At 35.8% G+C, this 14574-nt stretch overlaps 1 protein-coding gene across 1 annotated transcript; it reads left to right on the plus strand.

Moving 5' to 3' along the window:
- Positions 1-3318: 3318 nt before the first annotated feature.
- Positions 3319-12406, plus strand: LOC111892699 (probable LRR receptor-like serine/threonine-protein kinase At3g47570). The gene is made up of 2 exons (XM_023888755.3): positions 3319-6211; positions 11929-12406. Exons 1-2 carry the CDS (start codon positions 3451-3453, stop codon positions 12339-12341), a joined length of 3174 nt encoding a protein of 1057 aa, XP_023744523.1. The 5' UTR covers positions 3319-3450; the 3' UTR covers positions 12342-12406.
- The last annotated feature ends 2168 nt before the right edge of the window (positions 12407-14574 follow it).

A 14574-nucleotide genomic window follows, 5' to 3' on the forward strand; every position in this document is an offset into this window, starting at 1 on the left:
GGGTCTGTTACAACCGTTGGAGTTACCGGACTAGATTTGGGAGGATTTATCTATGGATTTCATCGAAGGCTTGCCGAAATCAGCAGGGTATAGCGTTATATTTGTAGTAGTGGATCGTTTGAGCAAATCAGCCCACTTCATTCCGCTGAAACATCCATTCACGGCAGCATCAGTGGCGGCTACTTTCATCCGTGAGGTGGTACGTTTACATGGTATACCCTGTTCAATTGTATCGGACAGAGATAAGATGTTTTTGGAAGGAAATCTTTAAGTTACAAGGAACTACTTTGAAAAGAAGTACCGCTTACCACCCTCAAACGGATGGTCAGACGGAAGTAGTAAATCGAAGTTTGGAAACTTATTTGCGGTGTTTCTCATCAGCTCAGCCGAAGGAATGGGTAAAATGGTTGCCGTGGGCAAAATATTGGTACAATACTTCATACCGTTCGTCGATTCGCATGACTCCTTTTAAAGTATTGTATGGACGGGACCCTCCCAAATTAATTTCTTATGACCATGGGTTGGCTATTAAATTCGCAGTGGATGAATACTTGAGTCGTAGGTATCAAGTTCTCAAGGAACTCCGGGGTCATTTGCTAAGGGCTCAACAGTTGATGAAAGCTCAAGCGGATGGGAAACATTGTGATGTGGAGTATATGGTGGGGGATCGAGTGTACTTGAAGCTTCGACCGTATCGACAAGTTACTGTTGGGCACAAACGGAACGAAAAGCTGGCTCCGCGTTTTTATGGACCTTTTGAGGTTGTGGAGAGAATAGGCAAGGTGGCTTACAAACTTGGTTTACTTGTTACTGCTGCCATTCACCCTGTTTTCCATGTTTCAGAGCTTAAGAAGGCAGTGGGAGACCAGCCGGTCTCGGTTGATATTCCAAGAGAGTTGGCTACTGGGGTTGAAACAATGTTGTTGCCCGAAAAGGTGTTGTAGAGTCGGGATAGTTCGGGCAGCATTGAATGGCTGGTGAAGTGGGTTGGGCTACTAGAGGAAGAAGCTACTTGGGAAGATCGTGACTTTATCAAGAATCAGTTTCAGGAGCATCACTTTGAGGACAAGGTGAATTTTCAGGGAGGGAGTATTGATATGAATAGTTCCGGGAGATGGTCTAAGGTGTATCGCAGAAGAGGGAAGAAAGTTGCAGGGGGTGTTTAGTCAATTTCAGTTTTATATTTTTAATTCCTGTTAATAATTATTTAGTTGGATATTATTGAGTTATTTTAGGAAGCCTAGTTTTTTGCTAGGGTAGGGTTATAGGGAGGCATTGACGGCTGGAGGAGGGGCAGAGAATTTTTTTTCCCTTGTTTTCTTGTTTTCATGTGGAGACTCCTGAATCTCGAACTCAGGCCTTTTGAGTTTCATGCAAGCATTAAGTTACTTTTGAGTTTCACTTTGGTTTGTTCTTAATTCTTCCCTATTCTTATCAAATCGCTTTTCCAGTTTCCGGATTAACCACTTCCCATAAGCCGTATACTTGTAAGATCGACTCCACTATAATCGACCAACTTGTATAATTTGTAGCTGTTAACTTGGGGCATTGCAACAGGATACTTTGACTGGTCACGGGTACAACCTGTCTTGATCCTCCCGGGTTTGTTGATGGCATCTTCCTTAACTTGACCTTTCTTCTTGTACATAACCAACCAATTCAGATCACACACACATATCACACAGATCTAAATTATTTTCGATCTTTTTTTCTTTCTTCAAACCACCCACCAACACTTGCAGGTGCACATAAATCTTGTTTTTTGATCTTTCTCACTTTGACTAACTTCTTCACATAGATTGGCTTCACCACACAGGTTCAAGTCTTCTTGTTCACCCAGAACTTGAATTGAGCACACAACACTTTCTTAGCACACAACACTTCTTAGCACACAACTTTCTCTTCACACAGATCAATCTTCAACACTCACTCACTCACACAGGTTTCATGCTTTTGAACTCGGATTTGCTTCACCTCACCCAGATTGCTGTTCAAAACTCTCTTTACACAGATTCTTGGATTATGAACTCGGCTCACACAGAGCTTCGGCTCACATAGAACCACAATAGCAACAGGTTCACATAGGACCTCTTCAAAGATCCCACGTGTTGAGCCTAGGGCTCTGATACCAAATGTTGGACCAGCCCTTACAACCCATGAACAAAATAAGAAAGAAAAGAAGGAAGTGTTCATTGTTGTTGCTACACGAAAAGAAAAGGAGAAAGCAGATGGAAACTTTTCTTTAATCTCGACTCAACCATTCTCTATTAATCAAAAGCAACATGCTATAAATAGCCTACAAAAAACCAACGGGAATAAACAACCTAAAACCTAAAAATTAGCTATCACTCCTAAAGAAAAGCACCCTACAGTGACCAAGTATACATCACGTTTTCTCAATTTGAACTTGGTCAAAGTCCTTTATTCAAACATTAAATAAACATTCAAATACTACCCTTTTACCCATACTCATAACTTCAATAAACCTATGACCCATGTCAAGATTATGTCAAGATTACCCAACAGTCATATGATTGTTGATTCCATTTGTATTGGAATGGATTCAAAGTTTTAAATGTTAAAGCTGATTGGAAAGGACATTGTCATAAGATTGTTGATTCCATTTGTAAATGATTGGAATGGATTCAAAAGTTTCACCGTTAAAAAAACATAAATATTCAAGGTGATATATAATGAAAATTGGTGTTCATCGTCATAAAAAGAAAAATTAAACAAAAAGAAATTGATATTTTTATATACGAAAAAAAAGCAATTGATAAATTAAGAAAAAAAAATAAACAGTTCCTTTCTCTCTCTTTTTATATGTTTTTGGTAATTAAAAATATTTTTTTCTTATATCTTTGTTGATTAAAAGAATGGCACAAAAAGGAAAACCACTTTTGTATTAAGTGGAAGAATGAAATAAACAAGTGGATATATCAACTCCGATACTTAATACATACTTAATACGATGGAAATGTGAATGTACAAAATCAAAGTCGACTTCCTTTAAATGGGTTTTTATTATTCACTCGTTGACTCCATTTACTACGAGTCTATGTCATATATCCATAAATTTCTTTAACAAAAATCAGCCACGCACGTCACAATCGAGACGCAATGAAAGTCTAATATGATGGACATATAGTTTTGACTTTGTCGATCGTGACTCCTATACGTAGCATTCAATTTCAAGAAAAATCTTAAGAACAAACCAAAATTAGTATGAAAACATTCACCCCGTTGACTATGGTTTGATTCCATTTATATCTATAATATGTTAGACAAAAAATCAGCCACTCACGTCACAATCGAGACGCCATGAAAGTGTAAAATGCTGAAACAGATACTTTCTTTATATGTAGTAAATTTAAAGAAAATAAAGCACAAAGTAGTACCAGAAATCGTTAGTTACCCACTCACACTCACCATTGCCTTAGCTTCCAAAAAATGAGTGCCAAACGGCTACCATTCTTTAAGGGACATGCAGCCCCGTTTCTCTTCATCACTTTGATGAACATTGCCGCGTTTCCGGTAGTCATCCATGCTCAGAACTGCACCACCTGTGTTGAGGATCGTGTCGCATTACTTGCAATCAAATCCAAGATTAAAGAAGACCCAAAAGATCTCATGATCTCATGGAACGATTCCCTTCATTGCCAATGGGAAGGTGTGACCTGCAACCCCACCCACCAAAGAGTCATGGCCTTGAATCTCTCCAATGGAGGCTTACTCGGTTCCTTATCTCCTTCCATCGCAAATCTAACCTTTCTCAGGGAGATTCAGCTCCAAAACAACTTCCTTTCCGGTGAGATTCCACCTGAAGTTGGCCGGCTGCTTCTGTTACAAGAACTATCTCTTTATAACAATTCTTTCGAGGGAAACATTCCGGCCAGCTTATCGAATTGCTCAAGCCTCCAGGTGCTTGACTTGAGTCAAAATATTCTGGTTGGTAACATTCCCGCCAGCTTATCGAATTGCTCCAACCTCCGGTCGCTTGTTTTGGGTCAAAATAATCTGGTTGGAAAGATCCCAGATGAACTTGGATCCTTGTTGATGCTAAACCAACTCATACTTCCGGTCAACAATTTCTCAGGTGGGATTCCAAGGTTCATCGGGAATCTTACATCCCTTGAAATTCTTTCCCTTGGTAGATGTGGACTCGGTGGCAGCATTCCAGATGTCTTTCATCGGTTGAGTAACCTCACATTTATTGTATTGGTTGAAAATAAACTCGTTGGCTCCATCCCACCTTCTCTTTACAATCTTTCCTCTTTAGAGATACTACTTCTAGATGATAATCGACTCACTGGTAGACTACCCACGAACTTAGGTTCGATGCAGCCTCATCTTCAGGCACTTTCTATTCCCGATAACCACTTTTCAGGTCCCTTGCCAACATCTGTTCTCAGTTCCTCAAATCTTAGAATCCTTGATCTTTCTCGAAACAACTTCTCTGGAAAACTAGTAATCACTTCTCGTGAAGCATGTAATCTTGAAGTCTTGTACCTAGGTTCGAATCATTTTGGGAGCGGGGAAGATGATGAAATGACGTTCATAGAGGCTTTGTCGATTTGCAAAAACTTAAGAATGTTAGATATTGGTTACAATCAGATGAAAGGTTTTTTGCCATATTCTCTAGGAAACTTGTCGAATACACTAAGTTTTCTAAGCTTCGCTTCAAATGCTTTTTCTGGTGGCCTTCCTTCATCGGTTGGTAATCTTTCCGGCCTAACTTCTCTAGACTTGTCTAATAACAAACTCACAGGCACAATTAATCAGGTGAACTTTAGCAATCTTGGAAGTTTACAGAAACTAGATCTAAAGAATAACTCTTTCTCAGGGAGCATTCCTGGTTCTTTAGGAAATCTTTCATTATTGATTGAACTCGACCTGGGCTTAAATGAATTTAATGGTAGCATGCCATCAAGTTTAGGGAACTGCAAGAGGTTGATAAAGTTAGTCATAGATCGAAATAACCTTACTGGAGAAATACCCAGGAAACTATTTGAACTCTCAACGCTATCCATTAGCTTGAATTTGGGTGGCAATCGATTGTCGGGAGAACTTCCACAAGAGGTTGGCAACCTTAAGAACTTAAACGAAATTATTCTGGCAAATAATCGATTGTCAGGATATCTTCCTACCACCATTAGCAGCTGTAGCAGCCTTGTGAATCTTGACATAAGCAGCAACTTCTTTCAGGGAACTCTTCCATCGTCGTTGAGATCTTTGCGTGCCCTTCAAACTTTTGACGCCTCGCATAACAACTTTACAGGGAAGATCCCAACTTACCTTGAAGAAATTCCTTTGGAGAATCTCAACATATCATTCAATGGTTTTGAAGGGGAGGTATCGAGCAAAGGAGTGTTTGCTAACGCAAGTACAGTATCTCTTGTTGGAAACAGTCGGCTTTGTGGTGGCGTACCTGAACTCCGGTTGCCGAAGTGCCATTCTACAAATCCAAAGAGGAAAAACTGGCGGAGATTTGCAGTTATATTAGCTATCATTTTTGTTGCAGTTCTGATTGGCATAGCTGTGGTGGTGTTTTTTGTGTTTTATCGAAGAAAAAGTGAAATCAAAGATGATGTAAGTCATGAGCCTATGTCCCGAGAGTCTCTCATTCAGGTTTCTTACGAGATGCTTTACAAAGCAACTGATGGGTTTTCCACTAAAAACTTCATCGGTGAGGGTAGCTTTTCATCAGTTTATAGAGGAAACCTCGATGCAGATAGTGGGATTGTCGCTATCAAAGTACTTAACCTCCATCGTCGAGGAGGTTCCAAGAGTTTCATCGCTGAGTGTGAAGCTCTGAAAAATGCCCGACATAGAAACCTTGCAAAGGTTATAACTTGTTGCAGTGGCATCGACTTCCAAGGAAATGAATTTAAAGCCATTGTTTATGAGTTCTTGCCTAATGGAACTTTAGATCAATGGTTGCATGACGTGCAAAACAAGCTCCCTCGACTCAGTCTACTTCAAAGAGTGTGTGTAGCATTGGATGTGGCTTACGCACTTGAATATCTTCATCGTCACGCAGGAAAGACTATTGTGCACTGTGATTTGAAGCCAAGCAACATTCTACTTGATGAAGACATGGTTGCACATGTTGGAGATTTCGGGCTTTCAAAGATCCTTCAACCTGAGTACAAAATTAGACAGCAGAGCAGCTCAACTGGAGTTAGAGGAACCGTCGGATATGCAGCTCCAGGTATGTTGTGCTGATACCTCAACTAATTTATCTGATTTACATAATTTACGTACATATATACGTACACATACTGACATCCACATATACATATGCATAATACAAATATACCCATATCTAGACATACAAAAAGATATCATGATATAGTTTTATTTTTCTACTACATATTGTGCAACTGAAAATGCAAAGAAAACCTTTAGTGTTTAGACTAAAGGGACTAAAGGGTGTGGTGCTACTCTTGATACACTAAATTTTCTAGGTTACGTCACATTTGCTAGGCCTCTTCAAAAGTTTATCATTAGAAGGAATCGTTTGTCACTTTTGTAATGCTATACTTTTTTTTTTTTTTTAAACTAACATTAATTTATATATAAAAAAAATCAATTTAAACACATTAATTTTTATAAAAACTAAAATTTCATTAACTTGAAAGGAAAATTACAATAACACTTAAAAAAATATAAAAATAAAACATAGATATTAAAAATACAAAACATAGATAAACCTACATATTATATTTTTTTGCAATCACGTCTTTGACAACGCCTCGTTCCCGAGTTTTAGAAATGAAAAAGAAAAGAAGAGAAAAAAAAGTAAGAGAGAAAAGAAGAGAAATAAAAGGAAAATAAATTTATTTTTCGTGTTCCCGAGTCAGAGAGAAATGAAAGAAAAATTAAACATTTTGTTTTTTCTCTCCAAATCCGTCGACATCGGAAGGAAAATTAGGAGGAAAAATGATTATTCAATTTCCTTCCACTTCCTTCTTTTAATGAAACTCAGGAACATTTATTTCTTTTACTTTCTTCTCTCGTTAAGTTGAACTCGGGAACGGGGTGTTAACGTAATTCTTTTTTGTTTCGAGTAAGGTAACTAATATCTTTCATTAAGATTTTCATGTCACGACTTTTTTCCTTCTCTTTCGCAACACTCAAGTGTTACTTCGAAGTAGTTTTTAAGTTGTTCATCCCGACTGTTATTTTTTTGATGTCACTCGAACTATTTGCAACCCTTTACCCTTGCTTGGTCTCTTACCATGGGACGACTAGCTCTTGCAACCTTAATAGACTAATCTTCGTTGAGGTCAATCTCGAAATACGCATCCGGCGATTGATTATGAGTGGCTTCAGATGTTTTGGTTCTTTTAGAACCACCCGTGAATGATTCCGAAGTTTGATATCTTTCCACTTTTTCGACTCCTTCCCAATATTCCAAAAATGAAGAAATCTGAAAGGTGCCCTGTTATCAGTCTGGTAAAGTGACAGAGCTTTCTGCAATATTGTTTCATCGTTCGCACCATTTTGTCACTACCACTTCACAGTCACACATATCACATTAAACTCCATGACAATTTTGTTGGTGGTCATCCACTTCAAGTAAAATTGATCTTTTTTTATGTAGTTCCAAGCTTCATTTCTAATAGAAAACGCCTTCACATTTCCGATAAAAAGTTAGCGCATCTTGGTTGTTCTCGACTTTTGGGTCTTCCGAAACATCTAATTACGCATGAGCCAACGCCACTTCTTCCTTTGGTGTCCAATTCTTAGAAGGTACCTTTCCTTTTGCTTGGGTTTTGGTTGAGGTTCAATCTCTTCATGCTCAAAATCTATTTGAGATATGATTTCAGGTTGAGAGTGAGTTTGGAATTAGCTTTGAGATTGTGATTAGAATTGGAATTGAAAGTTGGGAAGGTTGTCAAATGGTTGAAGTCATTTTCCAGTTATGATTGTACTTGAGATTAGAATTGGAACTATGGTTAGGATTGAGATTGAGATTGGAATATGAATAGGATATGAAGTGTAGTACGCACCAGGATAATGGTAACTAGGATATGAATATATATGATTAATTTGATTTTGGAAGAAGGTAGTTGATGAAGGGTTTGAAATGGTTGTGTTTTGGGTATTTTTTTTGGTAAATGTCACTGTAGTCCAACCAGCTTTCCGGTTTTGTTTTAAAAGGTCCCTTACATATTTTTTTTTGGTAATATAGGTCCTTAAACTTAGAATTGACTTATTAAAAAAGGTATTGAATTTCATTTTTCCCGGTTTCACCGGTTAAATTTGGATTAAATGACATTTTTACTTTTGGAGTAATAAAAAAAAGGGAATTCAAACTCTTTCTCTCTCTCTCTCTCTCTCTCTCTCTATATATATATATATATATATATATATATATATATATATATATATATATATATATATCGTATTATCGACACGAAGAAGACAGATCATTAAGAGGGAATAAAAAACAATAGTCAACACCATTTCTTTTCCTCACATCAGCTACCCCTTCCACTCCCTTTCTCCTTGACGAAACCTCATCGACAAACACATCCAAATTCCTCCTATTTCAGTGAATCCGTATCGTGAAGCCAGAATCTAAAAGATGCATTCACCGGTATCGAATTCACCTAAATCAGAGGCTTCATCTAAATCTCCTAATCAGAGGTCCACCGACCCCAATTGAAACCCTTCCCTTTGTTGACCGCTCACCGCCTACTAAGTTTTATCTTTATCGCCTTCTTTGTTTCGGTTCGGATCCATGTAAGTACAAAAGTAAAGAAGTCGGTGGATCGTTCAGAACCAGACCATTGTGAACAATGGCGATGACTCTCCCTCATCTCTTTCTCACTTTCTCTTTCACTACTAGATCACATGAACCCTACTAATTTCAAATAGGATTCAAGTTCATTAGGACACATCCCTATAAATATCCTTACCCTACCAAAAGACTATGTTGCCACAGTGACCATAAATCACTTCATTGATTTCAACCGCCCTTACCAAAATTCAACATCCGTCTCCCCATCTGCACCTTCACCACCTAATCAATCAACAAACTTACACCCTCAGAAGACAATCTAGCCACTAACAAACATCATCTCCATTATCAAAATTTATGTACTAACCACACACCCTCAGAAGACGTTGCTGTTAATAATGAGGATCCACATGATGATACAGTGATAATGAAGGAAAGTACATCGACTGATGCATCAGGTTCCATCGAAGAAGAAACCGTAGTCGTCGAAATGGTTGGAATCTCCAGAATGGAAGGACTCCTTGAGCTCGCTTGAGAGTCAATACCCATTTCATTGATTCAATGTAAGAGGTTAAGAAGTTGATACTCGTTGAATCGATTCTCTAGTTTGATCCCCAAAGACTCCATCTCTATAGCCACCACTGAGATTTGTTTTTCACAGATCTGATCGGACCCTAAACAATCACTTGCAATGGCAGAGTCGATGAGATGGACTGCCGACAAAACCAAAAAAATCAAAACTTATTGCCATAGAGTGCATCTGTAGAGTCCCGATGAGGTTCCAATCTTTAGTTGTTTGAGGAAGATGGGTGGTTGGATTCTCTGAATGGGGAGCAACAAAAAGCTTTTTTGAAGAAGAACAAGATGGATGATTTTAGTTTTATTTCTTTTTTTTTAGTCAAAAATTCTTCGTCATTAAGAAAACCTGAAATTATGATGTTGATGTGGGTGACACATCAGCTTCAAATGTAGAGGTGTCATAAGCAACCAGTTTTCAACGGTGAAAGGGACCATTTAAACCGGTCAGCATGCACTTTGTGACCCTAAAAAGCAAAAAAATTAAGTTTAGGGATCATTTAAATCAAAACCAGTAAGTTGGTTGGGCTACAGTGACATTTACCCTTTTTTTTTTTTTTTTTTTTTTTTTTTTTTGCTTTTTCTTGGAGTTTTTGGTTGGATGGAAAATTGGAAGAAACTATTTTTTCTTAAAATAAGAAGTGTTTGAGTGAAAAATTGAAGATTGTTGTGTGTTATAAAATAAGATAGTTGTTTGTATTTATAAAGGTTGTAAGAGTATTAAAAATTTGAAATTTTTAAGAAAAAAAGGTAATTATTTTGAAAAAAAAAACGATACAAATTTTAAATTTTATTCACTTTCTCTCTAATCAAAACACAATTTCCGAGTTAGACTACCGAACTCAACATGCCTAGTTCGTGACGTAGTGTTTGTCGAATACAACTCGAATGTGTTGAGCTCTTACAGAGCCCACTCCATCCAACCTTAAGGCATCCACAACAAAAAAACCTTTTGGTGAGACATTATTACAACTCTAACTCAAGATATTTATATCATGATAAATTCTTTTGTAAATATTATTTATAAGTCCATTATGTGGAAAACAAACAAAATATCATTATAATTAAAAAAACATATTTATGTACAGAATTAGCAAATTTACATGCAAAGTAAAACGTTACCTTGTGATTTTCTTTTTAATATAACTTGTTTGATTTTAACCAACTTATTTCATTTAGAAAACTCTCCAACAAACTCTATTGTGAATGTTCTTATACTTTATACATAGTTGTTTTTTAAAAAAAATTCATTGCACTATAAATGTACACTTACCCATATAACACTATAACATAAAAAGTTCTATTATTTATGTGTCAAATCATCACCATTTACATAAAAAATCATCACTAAAAACCACTTCTAAAAAATTTAAATAAAATTATGAGAGAGAAAGAGGGGAGGGGGGGGGGGATTTAATTTCTCCGTCCACATCTTCATATGAACAAATTATTGGATCATTTTACTTACATATTTGTTTGCACAATAATAAAAGAACTATGGAAAAATCAGCTAAAAATAAATATATGATTTGCGATAAAATTTGGTTCGATTTCATGTATATTTAAATTGTCGATAATTTATGGAGTTAAGGTTCCTATGTCGCCAACATTTATAGTAAGATTTTATCACAAATCATATATTTATTTTTAGCTGATTTTTTCATAGTTCTTTTATTATTGTGCAAACAAATATGTAAGTAAAATGATCCACATTTCTCGATCCACATCTTCATATAAACAAATTATTGGATCATTTTACTTATATATTTGTTTGTAAAATAATAAAAAAACTATATATGGAAAAATCAGCTAAAAATAAATATATGATTTGCGATAAAATTAGGTTCGATTTCATGTATATTTAAATTGTCGATAATTTATGGAATTAAGGTTCCTATGTCGCCAACATTTATAGTAAGATTTAGGATGGTGACACAAATAAAAACCATTTCATGTAACTCGCAAAAATATTTTAAAATCTTTAATTTCATTTGGGTAACTATGTCAAAAACACATGTTAGTAGATGACAACTCGTATTGGAATAATTTTTTCGTCATTAAAAAACCTTTTAAAAACAAATGACTTATAGGGTAGTGAGCACTTGTTAGTAACGATGTTGTTTATTTAAAAGCTTGTAAAAAATACATAATTCTTGGGGTACTTTGGAATCCTCGTCGAGGATTGGAACCACTCGGCCTTTCTCCGCTAGCAAACCGAGAAAAGGTTTTAAGCACATATTTTGCCGTGACATACTTTCAAATTATCGTATTAGTGATATCAAACTCCAATAAACTAATAAATATTTTAAATAAGCAATTACAAACTCTCAGTTAGTATCAAAAAAATATATAGTAATTCAGATACCTATCATCTATCGAGTAGAAACAATGTAGGTTGACTCTAAAAAGAATAATGTGATGAATAAACACTTGTTATTTTTGGAGGTTTTCCTTGATTGCGATTATCAATTTAAAAAAGTTGTTTGAAGGACATAAACAATACTTCAAAAATAGTTACTAAATTTCGGAGATTTTCTTTATTACTGTTATTGATTGGCAGATTACATATATTACTAATATAATGAGAAAAATATTTGTTTCAGAATATGGGCTTGGGAGCCACGTATCACCAAGTGGCGATATGTATAGTTATGGGATTTTGTTGCTAGAGATGATCACAAGTAAGAAACCTACGGATGCCATGTTTGGAGATGGACTTACCCTACACCATTATGCTAAGAAATCCATGGGTGTTGGTGCACTTGAAATCGTAGATCCGTTGCTTCTAAATGATGAAGATGAGAACCTTGCTCTGAGAAAGAATGAGAGAGGTATAGTAGAGAAAACATGTTACATGAAAAGACAAAATTGTTTGCATTTATTGCTTGAAATTGGAGTGTCATGCTCTTTGGAATCGCCACAATATCGAATGGATGCTAAGTGTGTTGTCGAAGCACTTCGCATAGTCAAAGATGATATTTTAGGGACTTCTACACTTGTTTCATCTTCTATTTAAACTTGTGGAGCAGATTCATATGTAAGAGTTGAGAAAACATATAAGACTATATTTGATAGACTCGAATAAAAGGCTATTTATCATTTTCTTTATAAGAATTACATAGCTAAACTTGAAACTTTTAGAAATTACTATGATTTCATGCAAAAGTGAAAGCCAAAAGTCAAAACATTATATTTGAATGGTATTTTTCATTTTAAGCTAAAAACTTATTTGCATCATTTGTTTTAAATTATTTTTGTTCAAATATGATTTTTAGATGCTTATTTTTTTTTCAACTCCATTTTAGATGTGTAATTAATAGTTATAAGTAACTATGATGATAACATATATTTTCTATATTGAAAATATGATCGATTATGTTTAGTTACTATCTAAGAGGTTGTTTGATATGTTTTTTATTGGGTTTTGTTAGAGGTTGAGTCTGACTCAATCAAATTAGAAGCATATAATTCATTCCTATAGTTTTGGATATGCCTTTTATAGGGTTTGATAAAGCATATAATTCATTCCTATAGTTTAGGATATGCCTTATATAGGGTTTGATAAAAGACAGTGGGTCTGAGTAAATATGACATTGACTCAATTAGATTTGACTCAATTAATAATTACCGCACAATCCCTAATTTAGATATTATAAGCTTAATTTTTTTTTGACCTTTAATGTAATGAAACAAACATATATAAAGGTACATTTAGAAAACTCGTTAAAAAACACTCATTAGTTTATAATAAGTAATCTCAAATAACTTATAAGGTAATTTAATGGTCTCACCGAACAATTATTTTAAGAAGCTAAAAATTAAGCAAGCTTATACACTGATATGTGCATTTTATTTATTTTTTTTATAGTTTATTTTAGCATATTTTGTTTTAATTTTGGTTAATCATTATGCGTATATTTTTTTATTATTTTATCTATATCGAGTAATTTCTAGTTTTTGTGTTTAATTGCGGATTTTTAGAAGACTAGCGCGGAATGGAGACGATTAGGGATTTTGGGAATTAAGTGCACATGCAGATTGAAAAATATGGAGCTTGGTGACATTTAAAGATGTTGCAAAATGGGCTAGTTGATGAATTGAAATTAGAAGCAAAAATATATTTTAAGCTAATTAATTTGTGAAGACATGAAGGACATTAGGTCATAGAAGATTTGAAGAGGATTTGGGCTCATATTGGGAGTTGTCTAATGATGTTTTGGGCCAAGGATTGCTTCTGGACTGTAACATTCGAAAAGTTCTTGAAAACTTTAAACTTTTAAAATAAATCCCAAACCATCATTGTTTACAAATTATTTTCAAAATAAGTTTCACATCAGAGCAATCCTAAAATCATTAAACAAAATATGAGGAGGTGCACGCCTTCGCCTTCCCGCGATCATTTGAAGTACCTGAAACATAATTCAAAATTGTAAGCCCGAACTCAGTGAGTTCCCCTAAAATACCGATACATAACAAATATCACTAGTATAATAACAACATGCAATAGGTCCACAACTTAACATACTGGATTACCCCTGAACCCACATCATAAGTATGGCTTACCCTCGGCCCACAACTTATGTCTGGCTTGCTCCCCGACCTGATCAATCCTTGAACTGAATACTGATAAGCCCTCAGTACGAGTCTGGCATGCCCTTCCTGGCCCTCAGCTCATATCTAGAATGCTCATGAGTCCTCAGTATGAGTCTGACATGCCCTCCCTCGCCCTCAGCTCATATCTGGCGTACTCCAGGGTTTGTGGGCTACAACACAGAGCAGTACAACCTCAACCCAACCTACATAATATGTCGACATATAACATATAATATCATATACAAATAAACATATAATATCACAGGTAGTCCTACAGATCTACCAGACTAGCATATCAATTCTAGCATTCATATCTATTCCATACTCAACATATCAACAAATATCTGTTTATTAACCAATAAGCCGACCTTGGTGCCTTCAACCCGAAGGCATAATGAGGAAGACTCACCTCACAAGTAGCTGAAATGATACAATCTAACACCGAACCTCAGCTCCCGACTCAAATGCTTACAACCACCATGCGACCAAGTCCATTAAAACCTCGAAATACCCAAAATGCCCTTAAAGGTCGGCTTGGTCAACCATGATCAAAGTCAAAGTCAAAAGTAGAGGTCAACAATCCATGTTGACCCAACTCATCGAGTATACTTATGAACTCGTTGAGTTCTACAATACTCATAAAGTCAGGGAAAACC

The sequence above is a fragment of the Lactuca sativa genome, chromosome 7, assembly GCF_002870075.4.
Source record: "Lactuca sativa cultivar Salinas chromosome 7, Lsat_Salinas_v11, whole genome shotgun sequence".
Lineage (NCBI taxonomy): Eukaryota > Viridiplantae > Streptophyta > Magnoliopsida > Asterales > Asteraceae > Lactuca > Lactuca sativa.

Excerpts from the sequence above, each read along its gene's own strand:
- LOC111892699 (XM_023888755.3), top strand. The coding sequence starts at position 3,451 with ATGAGTGCCAAACGGCTACCATTCTTTAAGGGACATGCAGCCCCGTTT. Across the intron at positions 6,212-11,928 it reads CGTCGGATATGCAGCTCCAG|AATATGGGCTTGGGAGCCAC; the intron begins GTATGTTGTGCT and ends TATTTGTTTCAG.